General features: G+C 47.8%; 1 protein-coding gene across 1 annotated transcript; it reads left to right on the forward strand.

Moving 5' to 3' along the window:
* Positions 1 to 449: 449 nt before the first annotated feature.
* Positions 450 to 6203, forward strand: KRT1 (keratin 1). The gene is made up of 9 exons (XM_057700819.1): positions 450 to 1144; positions 2216 to 2430; positions 2755 to 2815; positions 3227 to 3322; positions 3503 to 3667; positions 3799 to 3924; positions 4500 to 4720; positions 5244 to 5278; positions 5371 to 6203. The coding sequence occupies exons 1-9, from the start codon at positions 527 to 529 to the stop codon at positions 5721 to 5723; spliced, it is 1890 nt and encodes a 629-aa protein (XP_057556802.1). The 5' UTR covers positions 450 to 526; the 3' UTR covers positions 5724 to 6203.
* Positions 6204 to 19805: the final 13602 nt, after the last annotated feature.

Genomic DNA, 19805 nt, shown 5'->3' on the forward strand with positions numbered 1-19805 from the left:
CATCACTTGGTGAGCTCTGGGTTTGGAGGGCGGATCTCAGAAATGGGCTGGAGATCTCCTTCTGAGACTCAAGTGTGGGGATTTGCATCTGCCAGACTTGAGGAGAGTGTGCTTAGCAGCTTACAAGGGCAAGGCAGGGAACGTAACGTGTCTCTGTGACAGGAGGTTATGAAATCCTATCAAGAAGCAGCAGGTGGCAGGTGTGGGGTCCTATTTTCTCAAGTCGCAAGCACTCAGGGAGAGATTTCGTCTGATAACATGATTACCACATGAGTGATCTTGTGTGCACAGCAATTTTGAGAGCCATCCTGGGAGCTAGGTGTGTAGTGTTTATCGCATTGTTGAGGCTCGTAAAAATCTTGTATGGCTGCAGGCAAGCCAAACCCTGGAGAGGCACTGCATCCCGCTGACTCGAGGACCAAGCCCAACTGGCTCCCTGTATATAAGGGGAAGTCTCTGTGCTTGGGGTAGAGGAGTGTCAGCTCCTTTCCTTTCTCGACGTTGCTCCTTCTCTCTCCAAGTCAACATGAGTCAACGCTTTAGCTCCAAGTCTGGGTACCGTTGTGGAGGAGGGGGCTTCAGCTCTGGCTCTGCAGGGGTGGTCAGCTACCAGCGCAGGTCTACCAGCAGCTCTGTGCGCCGCAGTGGGGGAGGCGGTGGGAGATTTATAGGCGGAGTATGTGGCAGGGGTGCTGGTGGTGGTTTTGGAAGTCAGAGTCTCGTTAACCTTGGTGGCAGTAAAAGCATCTCCTTCAGTGTGGCTGGAGGAGGTGGACGTTATGGCAGTGGTTATGGGGGTGGTAGTTTTGGGGGTGGTGGTTTTGGTGGTGGCGGCTTTGGGGGTGGTGGTTTTGGTGGTGGTGGCTTTGGGGGTGGTGGTTTTGGTGGTGGTGGCTTTGGGGGTGGTCTCGGTGGAGGTGGATTTGGTGGAGGTGGTTTTGGTGGAGGTGGTTTCGGTGGAGGTGGTTTTGGTGGAGGTGGTTATGGGCCTTGCTTCCCTGGTGGAATACATGAAGTCACCATCAACCAGAGCCTTCTGCAACCCCTCAATGTGGAAATTGACCCTGAGATCCAAAAAATAAAGTCTCGAGAAAGAGAGCAAATCAAGACCCTCAACAACCAATTTGCCTCCTTCATTGACAAGGTGAGTCTATCTGCTAAGTGCACCAGGAGAGCTGCTCCTGATCCACATGGGATTGGCGCTGCTCAGGCATGTTTGAGTTTGAGCCTCAAGATTCTGTGTTTGGAAAATGAAAAGGATAGTTGGTGGAACTGTCTTCTAGGAGATATGTTAGAAGTCTGTTTGTCTCTTGGGCAAAAGGATCTGTGGTCTTCGTAAGTGTAGATCAATTTGACATCACCTTGAAGTGTTTTTTTTATTCATCTCCTGAGCTGAATTGAGCCTCACAGATGTTGAATAAAGATAATAGAAATGAGGCTAACTCAGCCTTCTAGGGTGCAAATGAGAACCCTGAGAGAGGTCTTCCTGACCGTAAAAAGGGAGTTGAGTATAAACAGAGTGCACAGCGATATTGTAGCACAAAGTACTTAGGAAGTCAGAGTCAAACATTTTTTTGCTGTCAGGAGGGGAGCACTGCACCTTGAGAATTTTCCATTGGTACTGGACCAGCGTGGAGCTTTTTTGGTGCTTAGTTTTCCAAGTATCTGCTCTAGAAAAACATGTAAACCACTTTTTACTTTTTGCCTCATCGCCAATAATGTCAACACAATATATCTGGAATTCATTGTTGGATTTTCCCAACATACTTTTGAACTGTATGTTTGCTCAGGGAAGGCAAACCAATTTTTATGGTAATCTACCTAAAAAAAAAAAAAAAAAAAAAAAAAAAAGGAAGGCAAATCTCTTAAGTATCATGTATCTGTTTCAAAGTATAATTGCAATCATTTTATATGTGCTTTGCTGTTTGATATTTGGGTAGCTACTCTCTTCTAAAGTTCCAATGGAAGCAGTGTTATAATTGCCATTCTCAGGGAAATTAAGGCTTCTCTGGGTTCACAGTAAGTTGGGTTTTGTTATGAAGATGATGCTACCTTGATCATCTCCTTCCTATTTTTTTCTCTGCCATGGCCAGGAAAACAGGCATTGATGTTCTTTTCCAAATGAGGCAGGGCCTGGCTATATGGTAGCCCGTGGTACTCAGTGGTCATAGGACTCATTTCTGTACCAGTGGATAACGGGGTCTTGTGTTCTTAGGTGAGATTCCTGGAGCAGCAGAACCAGGTGCTGCAAACTAAATGGGAGCTGCTGCAACAGATAAACACCACCTCTAAGACCCAAGATTTAGGGCCCTACTTTGAGACATACATCAGCAATCTTAGAAGGAGAGTGGACCAACTAAAGAATGACCAATGTCGGCTGGATTCAGAACTGAAGAACACACAAGACCAGGTGGAAGATTTCCGGCACAAGTAAGGATTACTGGCTGGGCAACTCTTGACTTTTGTTCTAAAGTATTTCCAGAAAGTGGCAAGCTAAGACTATGAACAGTATGTAACAATGTCTTCTCATAGGTTAGAGGAAAATCAATTTGTCGGTTTCAGAAATCTTGGTTTTCTCAGACGCTGGTAATCGTTCAGTGGTTTTACTGCTCAGAAGAAAGGGTTAGCCAAGATGTCTTAGGCTAGTGATGCCAGGCAAGGACAATGCCAGGCAATGACAATTTCAGTCTAGAAAGCTAAACTTTGGGCCTCACCTCCTGCTGAATCTCCTCATCACTTCTGATTTCCTTGCAGGTATGAGGAGGAGATCAACGCGCGGACAAATGCAGAGAATGAGTTTGTGAGCCTCAAGAAGGTGAGAAAATTCTGTAGAATGGATATCACATCTGAAATAAGTAAGAGAAGAGGGTCTCCACATAAGTAAACAGAAAGAGGTCGTGATGTGGAGAACCAGGTCGTGGGCCTGAGGCATCGCTGAGGTGGGGATTTCCCCTCCACATATCACAGACCTGGACTCATCCAGGCACCCTGCTTCTCCAGATCACGCAGCACTTCGTGGAGTAAATGAGGAGGTAGTTCTCAGCAAGTCAGACAAGATCACTTGTGATACCAAGGGGTGGGGCAATCTAGGGGTTGTGATCTGTCTGGGTATAAAGGTGTGGAGAAGACCCCGAACACCTCTTCTACTTGGAAAATCCCCTCATGGCTGGTGAGTGGGACTTGCCCCGGAAGGACTCTGACCTCATGATGTTCCTTGTTCCTCCAGGATGTGGATGCTGCTTACATCAACAAGGTGGACCTTCAAGCCACAGTTGACACCTTGCTTCAGGAAATTGATTTCTTGAGAACGCTCTATGAAGCCGTAAGTTCTCTAATGTTAACCAAGTTTACAGACATGGAGAGCCTTTAAGCCTAAACCCAGCATTATCCAGAAGAATAGAGATATATCTTTCTTCTCCTGGAACCTCCTCCTGCCCCAAACTGTTTTTTTTTTTTTTTTTTTTTAACACTGTACGAATCACTGAACTATCATGCCTTGCAGGAGCTGTCTCAGATACAGACTCATATCAGCGAAACCAACGTCATCCTTTCCATGGACAACAACCGCAGTCTGGACCTGAATAGCATCATTGAAGAAGTCAAAGCCCAATATGAAGAGATTGCGCAAAAGAGCAAGGCTGAGGCTGAGGCCTTGTACCAGACCAAGGTGAATGGGCTGGATGCCTAGCCAGTTTTCTTGAAATTTCTTGTCTTGCTATCCTGATTTTCTCTTATATTTGTGTGCGTGAGCAGTGGTGTGCCCTGCCACATCTAATTGACTTGATCTACTATCTTTAGTATGAAGAGCTCCAGATCACTGCTGGCCAACATGGAGACAGTTTGAAAACTTCAAAGATGGAGATTTCTGAGCTGAATCGGGTGATCCAGAGACTTAGATCTGAAATTGACGCTGTCAAGAAGCAGGTACTTGCTTCCTCCTTTGACTGCTTAGCTATATGGAAGTGGGGTGGGTTGCCCAGGTAACTGGAGGACACATTCCTGATTTTGAATCTTGCAATCCATACTAAGGTTATATTATTATCCCTAGTTCCTTTGGTGACTATGGTTTCTAGAATTCTGCCATGATGCTGGGCTCCCCTTAGGGAAATTTATGAAAATGACCCAGTAGAGAAATAGATATGATGGTCATGAGTGATCTAGGCCATGGACAAAAGTGGGACGTAGGAGGTGGTGAGTGAGAGGAAAAGCAGGCAGGAGGTTTCAGAGTAGGCATCTGGAAGAATGTCGAGTCTGTAAGAGGTGAAGGAGCCTCAACTCAGGGCCAAGAGAGGCTGCTGCATCACCTTTATTTAAGGAAGTTGACACAGTGATGTGCTATCTGGAGGCAGATGACTGCATGAGATGTCGTAACCTTCTGTGGTTCTGTTGGACCCAGAGTGCTGGCCTCACTGGGGTGGAGAGATCAATCTGAGAAGAAAAGGCCAAGATGGGGTTAGGTAATTGGAGAGTGTGTAATGTGCTGGATTCTCCTTTCCCAGATCTCTGCGCTGCAGCAGTCCATCAGCGAGGCCGAGCAGCGTGGTGAGAACGCCCTCAGGGACGCCCAGCACAAGCTGAATGAGCTGGAGGACGCCCTGCAGAAGGCCAAGGAGGACCTGGCTCGCCTGCTGCGCGACTACCAGGAGCTGATGAACACCAAGCTGGCCCTGGATCTGGAGATCGCCACCTACAGGACCCTCCTGGAAGGAGAGGAAAGCAGGTGAGGAAGGGACCCTGGGCAGTTTGGCCACTTCCAATGTGTTTCTTCCCTTGGACGCTGATTGCAGCTGAAGATGCAGCCACATGACTGCAGCCTGTCCTGGGTACGGGGAAAGGAAAGGCAAACTGTGCAGGAGGAAAAACTTGGTTTCTCTTTGGGAGCCTGAGTTCCGAGCTTTTCTTTTTTGAGAGCTGTTGCATCTCTGTGAAGCTCTTTAGGGTATTGCAATGTATTCTTTATCTGGGCTGGCGCAAATGTCACCTGGCCTAAAGCCAATGCCTTTGGAGGTGGCGAGCATTAGCTGCAAGACTCTTGTCTACTTCATATGGAGATTTCTCCCTGTTGATACTCGTGCTGAGAAAAATGACTGAGTTTGGGAGGCCAGAGGGAACTGGGTTAGGTTTCGGATCAAGCAGACTGGAGGAGCCCCAGGTGGGGAGACTCTTTTGAGATGGCTGAGGGGGCCTGGAGAAGCAATTTGTGAAGCTGGAGTCATGCGGATTTGCTTTTCTTTCTCTTACAGGATGTCTGGAGAGTGTGTCCCGAACGTGAGTGTGTGTAAGTATAAGTTGATTTCTCAGGCGCACGGGCAGGTTTTGCTGGGTAGGAAAGGGAGCTGAGGCTGATGATAACCGAGTGTTTCCTTGCAGCTGTGAGCACCAGCCACACCAGCGTCAGTGGCGGTGGTGGTGGAGGAGGTGGTGGTTTTGGCTCCCGTGGCGGCGGCGGCGGCTACGGCTCTGGAGGCGGCGGCTATGGCTCTGGAGGCGGCGGCTATGGCTCTGGAGGCGGCGGCGGCTATAGCTTTGGAGGCGGCGGCGGCTACGGCTCTGGAGGTGGTGGCGGCTATGGCTCTGGAGGTGGCGGAGGCTACGGATCCGGGGGCAGCAGCCATAAAAGCGTCTCTGGAGGTAGCATCAGCCAGGGATCCAGCACCAAGACCTCTGGTGGCAGTTCCAGCGTGAAGTTTGTTTCCACCAGCTATGCGCAAGGGACCAGATAAAGAGGTCCTCTCTCTCTGGTTAGCTCTCTGTCTCTCTCCATTGCTACCAAATATGCTTCCAATGCCCCAGCCTTATTGGAGAAAAAAGCTATGGTTAGTTACACACTGACTCATCTTAGTTCCCCAGCTCTTTCCTTTCTGCTCTGCTTCCCAAAGAAGTTTTTAGGTCCGTGGCAATCTCAGTCCCCCAGTTATGACCCTGCTCTGTGCTCTGCCCAAGAAAGAGTTCAGCAACCACCGCTACACACATTACATTTCAAAGCACCTCCTTAAGTCAGCCAGAGAAGAGCTGGTCAGACCCACAACTTCTTTGCTGTGTACGGAGCACAAGCTCTGGATAGCTCCTTAGTATCCTAATTCTATCCAATCTCTGTGCTGCTTTGGTTTTGTACATAAGGTGTAAACCAGTTGCCTTTTGTGGAGAGGTCTTAAACTCCCCATTTCCTTGTGTTGCTGCAATAAACTTTGCATTTGAAATTCTCTCTGAGTCTCAATCTCCTTTGTTCATGACGCTGTCCATCCTGGACAGATGCTCTGACCGGGGAAGAAGACCATGGAGCCCCATGGCCTATGGTGGAGTCAGGACACACGACCATGAGCAAGGTGGGAAGGCCGGTCAGGTAACATTTAACTTTAAACATTTAACGTTTAGCTAGAACAAGCTCTTGCCCAGAGGGTGGAGGTGCCATGGAGAAATGGAGAGACTGGGGTAGCAGGTTTTACTCATCTGAGAAGGGCTTTTTTGAAAAGGGCAGTGAACAAGAAGGTTGGGAAGGAGGAGTCTGGCATTGAAAAGAGGGGAACTATTACACGGAAAAGCATTGTTCACATGGAACAGCCAGTGATGATGTTACCAAACCAAACGTGGGTCCACTTGCCCACATGCAGTAAAGCCAATCTACTGACAGCAGGTTGTGATGAAGGAAAGTGCAGTGCAGTGTTTGGTAGGTGCCAAACAAGGAGTCTGGGCAACTAATGCTCAAAAGGCTTGAGCTTTCTGATGGCTTTCAGGGAAAGGTTTTGTTTGTTTGTTTGTTTTTCATTTTTCTATTTATTTATTTATTTAGGCTGCACCAGGTCTTAGTTGCAGCACGTGGGGTCTTTTCTTTTTCTCTTTTTTTTTTTAGTTGCTGCATGTGGGCTCTTAGTTGAGGCATGCAGACTTCTTAGTTGCGGCATGTGAACTCTTAATTGTGGCATGCATGCAGGATCTAGTTACCCCACCAGGGATCAAACCCGGGCTCCCTGCATTGGGAGCGTGGAGTCTTACCCACTGGACCATCAGGGAAGTCTCCAAGGAAAGGTTTTTAAAGACAGGGTGAGGGAAATGGTTGCAGGGTACGTGATCAGCTCTCGTGGATGTTCTTTTGATCGGTTGGTGGTGAGGTAATTGGGGGTTAACATCATGAACCTTCTGGTTCCAACTGGTGCAGGGTCTCCACCCTTGTGGTCAGCATACAGTTAAACTTCTTCCACTTGGTGGGGGTTTCAGTATTTGTAAAACAGCTCAAAGTATGTGGCTCAGAATATTATCTGCGCCTCTGGAGGAGGAACTAAAGGTCCTTGACTTTGTGTAATGGCTAAACTATTATTATTTTGACTTACTTGACTGTTTTCCTTTGTTTCAGCATTTTCTCACCTCTGTGATTAAACTGATTCTTTAGAACTTGGGGAAGGGCTAGGAGACTCAAGTTTTTCTACAGACAAGAGGCAGACAAAGGACATGGGGGAGGGTCCTGCTCGGCTGCAATGAGAGGGGTGTGGGTAACAGGGGGTCAGCAGCTACTATAGTCAGAGTACAGACTGTGGCCTGGGGAGTCCACGAACCAAGAGTGGGAACGGAGAGCTAGCTATTCATTTCCTTTCTTTTTCAGGCCACTATCCAAAGCTCTGCTTAATCTAAGATGTTCATTTGTGGATATATAGCCCATACGTCTGAAGTAGTACAATGGGATAGCATAAAGGCCAGAAGCATGGATGTTTGGAATCAGATATTCTTGGGTTTGGATCCCCCCCATTTACTAGCTCTGTGATAATGTGTAAGTTATAGACCTTTCTACACCTCAGTATTATTATCTCTAAAATGGGGATAATAATGCCTTCCTTGTGGAAATCATTGTGAGAATGGGATGAAACGATGAATGAACATGGCCTTGCACATAATAAGCACTCAGTGGGTGCCAATTTTAATGATAATCGTGGTGATGGTGATGATCTGGCTTCTGTGACCTTGCTGCTTGGTCTCCAGGCAGCTCAGTAGATGTTTGCTCTAAGAAACAAATGAACAGCTTCCCGGCGAAAACTGAAAAAGACCATGAAAAAGTCAGTCAATTTCCCTGAGGACCAACTTTCTTAGATTCCTATTAGGAAGAATATTTCTAGCTCCAGTGGTAGGCAGGGCTGAAGGGACTAAACAAGGCATAGATCAACACGAGTATCATGTAAGTACCAATCCGTGAGCTTTCTCTCTCCTCCTCAATCACCCCTTCACCAAAGCTGCTTCCTGTCTCACTGAGGCGAGAGTCTGGAAGGCATTATGGTGGATAGAAAGAACAAGGAACTTTGATTCAGAGAACCTGGCTTTAATCCACCATGGTATTTATGGGGCAGAAAAGGAAGATAATCCACAGCTTACTGGATGGGTGGATCCTTGGACAAGTCACCTGACCATTCTGAGCCTCAGCTGTCTTGTAGGTGAAATGGAGATGAGGACATTTACCTCTAGATGTCAAGAAGATAAAATACATAATGTGGAAATGCTTTGTGAACTGTGAACGTGTTACATGGTATTTAAATGAAATTACAAGGGAGTGACAAATGAGTAGAAGAAGGTGGCTGGTTGTCAAGGCCTCCAAGGGGACAAGTACCTTGACATGGTCACTGTTGTCCAGTGACAACTCTGTAGGAACATGAAATTGATTTTGGTAGTGAGCCCAAGTTGAATCTGCTTCTGAGGCCTGGTATTTGTAGGCCAAACATATAAGAGTTGAACCAGAATATCTGTGTATTAGCTTGTGGGAAACCTGTATATTCAGTGACTGAAATACCAGAGCCTCCCTACCCTGTTACGAAGATGCCTGGGAAACTGAATTAATCTCAGTGAGTGGCTTGGTACTTGTAGATTTAGAACAATGGGAGTTGGATGGCCTAGAGGGAGATGGTTTACTTCCCTCCATAGGAGAGCAGACCTCAGAAGTCACCAGATATAGCACTGGGGACACTGTTGAATGAACAGTGATGTATTCTAGTACTCTGGCACACATTTTTTCCTCTCTTCCTAGGTTACAACTTTCTTTACTCACATTTCAGTATTGGGAATACCCTTGCTCATTTTGTTTGGACCTCAGTTTTCTTGGTAAGGTCAGACATGAAACAGAGACCACTACAATTTACAGTGAAACTTATCAAAACTTGTAAGGTCACAGGACTATATGAAACCCCTGTGTTAGTATATAAGGGTGAGTCAAAAATTATCTACAGAAACACTACAGCCAGAGTGCAGATAATTTTTGACTCACCCTCACATAATGAAGACCTAAAATGAGGGTGATCAAGTGCTCAAATGCATTAGTACTAGAAAGACAGCAAAGGAAAAATCTAGATTCCGATCTGTTCAACAAGTAGTTCCTGCATACATACTAAGTGTCAGGGACAAGTTCAAACACTGGGGATATCTGATGAGTGAGACATGGTCCTTGTCCTCAAAGACTTGGCTGATAGGGAGTTTGCCAACGTGTCATTACAATGCACATGACCCATGTGATGAGAGAAACACATACGAGTTATGGAAATGGTACATACGGAAGCGAGAGTGATAAGAAGTGATGCCGGGCAGGGTTTTAGAGGATAAATAGGAGTTTTTCAGGCAGACAAGGAAAGTCAAGACAGACAAGGACATTTAAAGTAGAGAGGACATTCCAGGCAGAAGGAATAATGTGAGAGAAGACATGAAGGAGTGACACTACATGAAGTAATCAGTCATCTGAAAGATCACGAAGTTAGTGGCAAGAAATGAGGGTGAAGAGTTAGATTCAATCAAGAAGGGCCTTGTACTCATTCCACAGGGTCTAGATTCTAGTCTGTGGTCAGAAGTTCTCAGACACGGTTTTAGGATCTACTGGCTTATTACAACCTACCATGTACTGGGCCAGTGGGAGGGAAAGGAGTTGCCTTACCACTACTGGAATAACAATTGAGCATCGACCACAGCTTGTCATGTACTTGAGTGTCTCCTAAGAAATCTGGCCTGCCGGTGGGAGATCTGCTCACGAGAGCGTCACTTTTTCTGGCCGCGTCGAACAGCATGTGGGATCTTATGAACTTAGTTCCCCAACCAGGGATCAAACCCATGCCCCCTGCAGTGGAACACAGAGTCTTAACCACTGGACTGCCAGGGAATTCACCAAGAGTTTCATTTTTCAAAGATATTTTGCAGCTGAAACAGCTGTGATGGGTGAGGAAGAGTCAATAAAGGAATTTAATGGTAGGCTGACATGCTTAGATTGGTATTTTAGAGGGATCACTCAGGCCAGATTGGAGGGGCCCATGCTGGAAGTAGGAAGACTTGTTAGATTATTGCAAAGGTGCAGGCAAAAGACATTCAATGCTTGTACCTCAGTTTAAGTCATAGAGGTTGTAGAGTGGCCAGAAATGAGGATGAGGAATTGCATTCTAGAGGTAGTTAGGAGATGAATCATTAGGACTTGTTGATGGATTGGATGTGGGTTAGGGAGGTGGGTGAGGCAGAGGGAGGAGTGGAGGGTGGCTCTACATTCCTGGCTTGGGTAATAACAGAGAATATAGCAAAAAGGCTAGTGGGGTGAAATGCTGAGTTAGTTCTTTTGAGGTGCCCCCAATCTATCCATGTAATTATTGGGGCTGGGGGTATAAACCGAAGGCATCAAAATTTGAAGGTTAGTAAACCATCAGATAACTCAGAAGGAAGGAATAGAGGGAGAATTGCAGAGAACTCCCAGTAGGAGAGCCAAAAATACATGGCAGAAACGTGCTCCAATGGAGAAAACTTGAAGGTCATGAGACCAATCATAATTCTTCAGGGGTTATCCAGCCAAGATACTGAGGTTCCCTGGCTCTAGTGATAACATCTCAGAATCTTAGACTCCAGTATTTCATCCCTGGGTAAGTCCAAGGATGCTCACTGCTTATCCAAGTAGTAATATCCAGGAAGGAAACCCACAAGTATGACTGCGTGATAAAAACTCTCCTATCCTCCGTCACCAAGTTCCCTTTCTCTGTGGTAACCATAGTTTCTTGGGTATCCTTCCAAAGGTATCTATGCACATGCAAGCAAAAATGTACATATACATATATGTATCTCCTCTTTTCTCAGATGTCCTGCATTCTTTAGCAGATAAGCCTTTTAGAATCTGGCTGTGGGTTCTGTCCATATGTCACATCCTATGACCCAGTTTCAGCATTTTGCCCTTACCTACAGATATAGGCACACACTTTCTCTCCCTGGGTCTGGACCTGTGTGTCTTGCTCCTAGTGTTTCAGATGGAAGGACAGAATCCTTCCTTCTGCCCATTGGCTGATTGAGCCTTGGGGCTCCCCTTTGGCCATTCTTCTTTCTTGAACGGTGAAAATGTTGCAGGCTTCAGCTCAGTGGCCACTCTTCCTTCCATAACTGGTCAAAGTTTCTTTCCATTAAATCTGTGGCTGTTACACAGCCATCTCTCTAATAGAGTCCTGAATTCATCTAACTCTAGAGAGAAATGGACTTTCCTCCTTTGTTCCTCCTCCCACACTAACTACATCCTCTCCCACAATCCCAGGCCTAAGACAACCATCTAGCACCCCTGGGAAAACAGCAGAATCCAGCAACTTTTCCTGCAACCCTTGCTTCTCAGATGCTAGTTCAGCTTAGTTCAATTCTGCTACCCTACTCCTTCCTTTGGGGGAGGGTCTTCACTAATTTCAGGGGCTGTTCACTAGCCCTTGAGAGAGAATTCCAAAAGGTGACCTTGAACCAAAGCCCATCATGGTTTTGCATGAAATTTTAGGAACCATAACTTACCAGAACAGTCTTTATTGGAATGGGGATATTCTCTTTGTTCCTTGGAGGAACTAAGAGGAAGTCTCATAGTTCTATGTTCTGTTCTATCAAAAACATGTGTGGAGGGCTTCCTAGGTGGCGCAGTGGTTGGGAATCCGCCTGCCAATGTAGAGGACATGAGTTCAATCCCTGCTCCAGGAAGATCCCACATGCCGCGGAGCAACTAAGCCCGTGCGCCAAAAAAAAAAAAAAAAAAAAAAAAAAAAAAAGACAAAAACATGTGTGGAAATCTTAACAGGAACTTTACGGACATTGCTGAAAGTTTATTTTGAAAAAGAAAATTCTTTTTTTAGGTCAGTTTTTCTAAAGGTATCAGTCTCATTGCCCTCTGTTTTACAACAAAAAATAAAACCCTTTTACTGTCAAGAAAAATTTAGATGGTGTATCTTAGTCATACACAATTAAAACAAATCAACACAGTGCTTTAACTGCAATATAAAGGAGACACAAACTGAAAAAAAAAACCCAGTAATAATATCCTATATATTTCACTTTGTCTATTCTCAGGCAGGGCTCTATTAGGAAATGTAAGGAAGCATCGGATGTTTGCACGGACAGAATTACCATGTGTTCAACCAGCTACAAATGCAGGCTGATGCAGGTGTGCTGTATTGACAACCTAAATACCATTGATGACATGATTTTCCAAAAAGGTGAGACTCCCATAGGCTTCCTAATGAAAGGAAAATATAGCCTTCTCTTGATTTACACAGTAGTGGCACTCCTCAACGACTCAGTATATCTGCAAACTGAGCAAAGCCACTTTACCTGTGTATGTGATATAGGTTGGGTTCTGGGCTGAATCATTATAGATGGTGAAGCATTCAAAATTTGCTCAGGAGGTCCAGCATAATCTGGGTCACGCTCACTAAATGTCTAACAGTCCTCCATTTCACAGTGACAAGCAAAAAATGTCTCCACAGATTTCCAAAAGATCCATAGGGCAATACTGCTGCTTTAGGACATTTTGTGGATGGGGACATTTTTAGAGCATCCAGGGGAGAATATGAGGCCCATATTTTCAACTGTACATTTCCCTCTCTGTCTGTCTGTCTGTCTGTCTCTCATCTCTCTATCTCTCAGCAATAGAGAGTGTGTGTGTTGAGGGAGAAGGGTTGTGGAAAGGCCATATCTCCATCTCAGAGTATATTATATGGACCCTTGAATTGTCTAACTGTTTTCATTAATTTCTGTTTCATTTGACATTAAAGAAACACATTCTCTTAAAAGAGAGAGAGAGGGGAGAATCAAGAATAGAATCCCCAGACCACTCTGCCTAAGGACTGGACTAAGAAGGAAAAATCAGTAAAGAGTGTGAGGGAGCAGTCATTGAGGATGGGAGAAGTGAGAGAGCATGGTGTCATGGAAAACACAGCAAGCACATTTCTGAAAGAGGAGTCAAGTGTGAGTGGAAGGTTCCTGGAGAAGCTACAAGTTTGAGAGGACCCTAGAATTATGGACAGGCTTGGGCAGGTGGAAGGGATGAAGGGGGCACTACAGGCCCCTTCCCTTGTGAAGAGGGCATGGTTAACAGGCTGCCTACAGTTGGAGGCCAGAGAAGTTGCTTCCTAGAGAGAGGAAAAAGATGCCCACAAGACATTTGCGGGGTGCTGGCAATTTTTGGTTGCTCCCTGGAAGGGTGGATATGAAAGCTGCCCTGGGATACCCTGTGGCCCTGTGTTTGCCCCCTGCATGTCTGCTGCAGGGAATGCAGCACTCCCTGCTAACCCATTATCAGATAAACGGCTCCGTCCTAGTCAACGTGTGACCTTCCCAGGTTCACCTAGGGTCATCCCACCCCTCCCTGGCACCCACACCTTATTTCCAATCTGTCAATAGGCCCTGTTAGCTCTGTAAGACAGTATAGAGAGTCCTGTGCTGGTGCAAAGGCTCCTTTACACACAGTGATGGGACCTGTGTTGGTTATCGCAAAGCAGCAGTTCCCAGGGGCAGTGAGTGTGAAAAGTATGTGATTTGAGTGTTTCAGAAAGCTTCTTGGGAATGACAAAAGAATAAAAATGATAAAAAGATTTTTTCTTGTTTCTGTTCTGTTGGTTGTAAAGACATAAGGAAGCAGCTAAAAATTTTTTGGTACAGAGATCTCTGGTGGTGGGAGAAAGTTCTCTCCCTTGGGTGCAGGGTTCAGTCCTGAGCATTTGTAAAGTTCAAGTGACCCACTGAAAAGCTAGTGTGAACTCAGGGGCAAGAACTGGGGCAGAGAAGAGACTTGAAAGGAGATCAAAAGTGACTGACAGTGTGTGTGAAGGTCCCTTTCGCGGAAGATGGACCACACCATTGTTGCACAGTAGGTCAGGGCTGTTCTTGCTTGGAAGTGACAGGGGTCACTCTGAAGAACGTTTGCCCAGGTCCAGTTGTCTGACAGTGGGAGGGGCTGCCCTGTGATGATTAGTTAATTTCCATTGGAAACACTTGAGTGGACTGGCCTTTCCTGAGGCAGGGGTTCTTCAGAAGAGTCAGACCCTGGATGGAACCACTTCCAACCTTGAGACTCATTCCTTCTTTCCCCATCATCTTCACAAAGCCTCCATATTCATCTTCCTCTCTTCTCCTTCCCTAAGTTTCAGATTCAACTTCCAAAATATTTTGACCAACTATTTTAAAAAGTGTGAAAAGTTGGTCTTGGTCTGAGCTGATCTGATAGGTGATTTGGAGAACATCTTTGTTCAGTTAAGAAAGCAATGAATTCAGTCCTGAGCCTGGATTGTTCACAGCAGGGTGTGTATGAGATGAGGATAGAGGTGAGGCCATTCTTGCCCCTCCTCTAAGTTATAGGTCCTTAATTAACCTCAATTATTTGGAAGATGAGAAGGGTCATGTCAAGGGTAGAGGCAGGTCCCTGGCTTAGCTTTCTGGCTCCAACAACCTATACCTTCCTACTTTCCTCATTCCTACTCTGTGTGCAATGGTGTTGTTGATTAGTCCCTTTCACTGTCAGCCTTAAGTTTCTCCTGTTGTCAGCACAGTTGGTTTCCTTTTACCTTACACCTGGTGGAGCTGGAAAAATATTCTGGGCAAGTGGAGGACAGAGTGTACCACCTCTATGTCCCTGAAGGAAGCAGGAGGTGGTCCTGCAGTTGAAACCACCCCTTATCAATGGGTTAACACTTGAGAGTCTCCACTCTGCTAACTGCAAAGGTGTGTTTGGGATGAGAGAAACCCCTCTGCACTCCAGGGGGAGTGCCCCGTTTTAGCTGCCTTCTCCTCAGAAATCTTCTCTCTCGGCTTTATGGTGCGTAAACACGTTTCCATGGTGAGGACATCAGGCTTTGAGGCAGAGCGTGTGGCAGGAGCCTTGCGCCACCTCACTGGCACTTGTGACCCGCCACGTGCCACCATGGAGAAGTGTGAACCTGGCAGGACCCGGGGAAGAAAAGCAGTTCATCTCATGGCAAGTCAATCAGCAGCTGGTGGTTACTGAGGGTCTGTCTGATGGAGTGAGGGTTGAATTATCTCGCCCCTGGATCCACCCATCAGCCCTTTCCTGGCCACCCACAGGCATGTGAATAGAAGGAGCCGTCGGTTTGATGCCCTAGCAACCCGGGGGAAGCCTTGCAATGGAAGATTTAGCAGCTTGGGGAGGACACTGCTCCTGTTTACCTCCATCATTGTGGGTAATCGAGAGCTGATGGTGCTGTTGGTCTGCCCGAGGACTTTTCTGGCTCTGAAATCCCGTGTTGCGGGGGTAGCGTGGCTGGGTGGCAGAGCTGCTGGGTTCTTGCTCCGGCACCCTTTAGTCATATGACCTTGACAAGTTACTGAACTCAGTTCCTTCGTCTTCAAAAGGAAGGACATTGCCATCAGGTGGCCTCTAACACGTTTCTGAGCTGTTAGTTATGCAGATACTAGAATGGGCTGGAGAGGCTTTCAGAGGGGCAAAGCAGTTTCGTGAAAGCTCTGTGTTGGGAGCAGGGATCAGGCAGAAGAGGATGGAGTGGGCAGAAGTGGGGCTCACAGAAGACTGTGGAACCTGAAGATGCTGGTACAAGCCCTGGGTCTGCCATGTGACCCGTCTGGTGACCTCAGGCAGGCCTCTGCACTATCTCAGAGGCTCACTTTGCTCAAGTGTGAAATGGGCAGATGGAGATGGTCAAGGTGAAGTGACATCTGCGAGGGTGCTCTGATATCACTGCCACTGTTGTTCTTCCTTGAGAAGGTTCTGGAATGGGGGTGGGGCATTAGCAGTGGCACAGCTGGGGACCTGGGGAGGGCTGCTTCCTTGGAGACCAGGTGGAGTCCTGGCTCTCATTCTTCCCTATGGCTTCATTCTTGTGGGTCTTGACGCATTTAAGAGTCCTCCTTTGAAAAGAGACACGCATTCACGGGGGGCAGGTTCACATTTTAGAACCATTATCACTAGCTCTGCAACGGGTGGCTGGTGAACACTCGAGCAGGGCTGAGCTGACTGCCAGCTGGGACCTGGGCTCAGCAGGGGGCAGGAGCTCCAGGGAGCAGTGGGGCTGGGAGGTGGGCGTGTGAGCCTCTGGTAGGGCTGCACCATCAGGTGGCAAGATGCAACCTACAAAATGATGTTTTTATTTTATTACAAATGTTGGAATTTCTAGACATTTTTGGCCACTCCTGTGGACAATGGGAAAGTAGAAACATTTGCCTTCTGCTGGAAATTGTGCTAAGTGCTACATGTATTATTTCAATATTTCATCCCAAATGCTTTATTTACTTTTATATCAACTCTCTGAAGTAAATAGTACCATTATGCCCACTTTACAGATAAGGAACTAGAGGCCGCGAATAGGTAGGTAACCCTTCTAAGGCAAGAAGCTAGTAGGTGGTGGGACCAGCATTCAGTCCAGGTATGGGACACAGATCTGTGTCCTTACCCAGCACACAGAGCCACCTGTTAGTGTGCCTTATCATTGGAGTTTTTTTCTCCTCCCAAACAGAGAATCCCTTGGATTCTTTTCTCTGGGATACTGTGGTCACTTTTTTTTTCTTTAAGATTTTGTTCATTTATTTATTTTTGGCTGTGTTGGGTCTTTGTTGCTGTGTGCGGGCTTTCTCTAGTTGTGGCGAGCAGGGGCTACTCTTTGTTGTGGTGTGCCGGCTTCTCAGTGCAGTGGCTTCTCTTGTTGCGGAGCATGGGCTCTAGACACACGGGCTTCAGTAGTTGCAGTGCATGGGCTCAGTAGTTGTGGCGCATGGGCTTAGCTGCTCTGCAGCATGTGGGAGCTTCCTGGAGCAGGGATTGAACCCATGTTCCTTGCACTGGCAGGCAGATTCTTAACCACTGCGCCACCAGGGAAGTCCCCTGTGGTCACTTTTTATGCTGGAACAGAAGTAAAGAAGAAGGCCTAAGAGATAGGAAGAGGCCCCACAAGCCCATTATCTGGAAACCTGTGTTTCTACCACTTGGCTGGAGCAGCACAGCTCAGTCTTGGTCCAGCCTCAGGAGCTCCCTTCTCACGCCTTTCCCTGCCAGGATCCTCATAGAGGACAATGACGAGCCCCACCCTCTCGGTCCTTTGAGAGCCCGTGATCTCCCTGGCACTGGGGAGGCTGCTCCCCTTGTCACCAGGCAGAGAGCTGAGTGCCACTGCTAAAATGCCAGCAAGGAAACCTCACTTGGGATCTCCCAGCCTCCTCATCAGGATAACCTAGATCCTCCCGCCTCCACTGCCCGGTGTTATTCCTTCCCCCGGCTCTCAGGGGAAGCTGATGGAGACTGTGACCCGGGGCAGATGGTTGTGTGAGTTTTAGGGCAAAGGCAGGGTCTGCTTTTCCAGGATCATCTTAGCAGATAGCCCGTTGGCGTATGATGTTCTCCAACTTGCTCTCTGGGAAGCCATTGCCCCTAGAAAGGCCAGGACTCCAGAGCTGCACCAGGGTCTTGGTCGGGAAGGGGTGGAGGGTGCTGGGATTGTGGGAACCTTCTACAGGACCAAGGATTAGGAAGGTGCAGAGTAATCCTGGGATCCAGCTAAGCTGCATCTCCCAGCTGCTGATCTGGGACGAAAGGAAGAGGAAGTGGGAAATACAGGAGAAGGATGGCTGGTGAGGCAGGCATCAACCCCCAAGGGTGAGGGAGCTGTTAAAATACCGTGCAGACAGGCTGGCACTGCTTCAACAACACTGAGATCACAGCAGGACAGGCTACTCGCTCTCCCTGTTTCCTTACGGACTCTGCTGCTCCCAGAGGGCTTTACCCACCAGATCACACCCACCCCTGTGTCTGCCCCTGGATGGTCCTCTAGCCCCCAGGACGCTCTCTAGCTCCCAGCTTCCCCACCACTGCTAAGATGCCTCCCCCCAGGGAGGCTGGTGACTCCAGTACAGTGTGGGTGACAACTTCCCAAATGGCATCCTCGATTTACTCCTTACTTCCCATGGCCCCTGGAGTAGGGCTCCTGAGTACCGGGCAGGAGTGAGCGCCTCTCTCGCTATCTCTTCTTGCCAAGGCACACCTGGGCTCAGTGCAGAGCAATGCTGAGCCTCTGTGCCCCAAAAAAGAAACAGGAGGTCCTCTGAAGCTTGTTCTTGCTGAGGCCTTGGTAATTTCCTGCTATCTCCTGCAGTGATGCTCCAAAGGGGCTGTGAGCTGAATTCATACTTCTTATAAAGGGGAAGGATGTCAATCATCCCTGTCCTTTCTAGCTGGTGACATTTAGATTTCCTGAGACACGAGAGGAGGGAGGGGACCACCCCTTTTTCTCACACTCAGGCTGATAATCTGTCATATTCCATCTCCCCGCACCCAGCCCACACCCACAGCAGCCCTCCCTTCTGTGCTCCCTACCCGGCATCTCCACCCTCTTGGGTGCGAGCAGAAATCCTGAGCATCCTGCCATGGCAAAGGTCTCTTCTTGTGGCCTCCATGCGTGGCTGAGAAGCAGTGGCCTGAGAGATGAGTCAGCTGACACATATGAGGCAACACTGTGTGGCGACGGTTCTGGGAGTTGGGGGCCGGGGGCAGGCGAGATCAGTTCAGGACAGTGATGCGTGAGACATGTGGGTCATAGGCTCTGAGGAGAATCTGGACCAGCTGTTCCCTGTCTCCTCTGTGACACTGCATGGTCCCAGGCAAGCAGCCAGCTTTGCACAAAGTGCCCAGAGCCCAGCCATGACCCTTTATGGACAGCCCCATGGGCTCCTACTTAAGAACCCTTCAGCCCACAAATATGGTTTGCGCAGTTGAGACGGTGGTGTGAGAAATCAGATGGGTAAGGGGAAACAAGGGCGCAGGTGTGAGAGAGTGAGGGAGCACAGGGTTAGGGGGAGCAGCATCCCCTGGGGTGGGTCAGCTCAAGCTTTCTGGTGAAGGGGATTCTGACATGGGAAAGAGGAGGGTGCCTGATGCGGACCCCCTGGTGTCTGGAGAGACACTGGGGATCCCCTGTGATGAACAGAACAGCACGTGTCCTGGGCACGAGCCCTGTGTCCGTTACAGCAGACCTGCCTGTACCTCCGTTTTCCTGTCTGTAATAATTCTCACCTCATGGGACTGTTAGCAGGTTGAAGATGAGACCAGGAATGTAGAAAACATCCCGTGAAGGACAAAGTGCTGTGCTAATGGGAGATATTGAAGGTCCTGCCAAGGAGGCCAAACAAGGTGACAAACGACTGCTGCCCCCTCCAGATACAGCATCTACTGCCCAAGTGGGAGGGGCTTCCAAGGAAGACCTGCTTGGCCAAACCTGACACTCTTCTCTGCTGCCCAGGACGAGAGGACTTGTGCTTGCTTAGTGTCTGCACAGAACAGGGTGATGGAAAATGTCAGCAACAATCTGCTTCCATGGACTGGCCTAGACAACTCTTCCACAGCATCCCACCACAGAATTCGGACACTAGCATCTCTTTTTCTTACCAAAGAAGTGTTGTTTCTGCTTCAGAGTGAATGGCATGGAGTTCAACCTATAGAGAGAAGTACGGACACGGTCCTGGCCCTCTGGGGACGTCCAATGTATGGACAGTGAACGAACGCCATGGCTATAGTAGTGGGTGTCCAGAGGATAGGCCCTGACATGAGGGTG

This window comes from Hippopotamus amphibius, chromosome 12 (assembly GCF_030028045.1).
Source record: "Hippopotamus amphibius kiboko isolate mHipAmp2 chromosome 12, mHipAmp2.hap2, whole genome shotgun sequence".
In the NCBI taxonomy this organism is placed as follows: Eukaryota; Metazoa; Chordata; class Mammalia; order Artiodactyla; family Hippopotamidae; genus Hippopotamus; species Hippopotamus amphibius.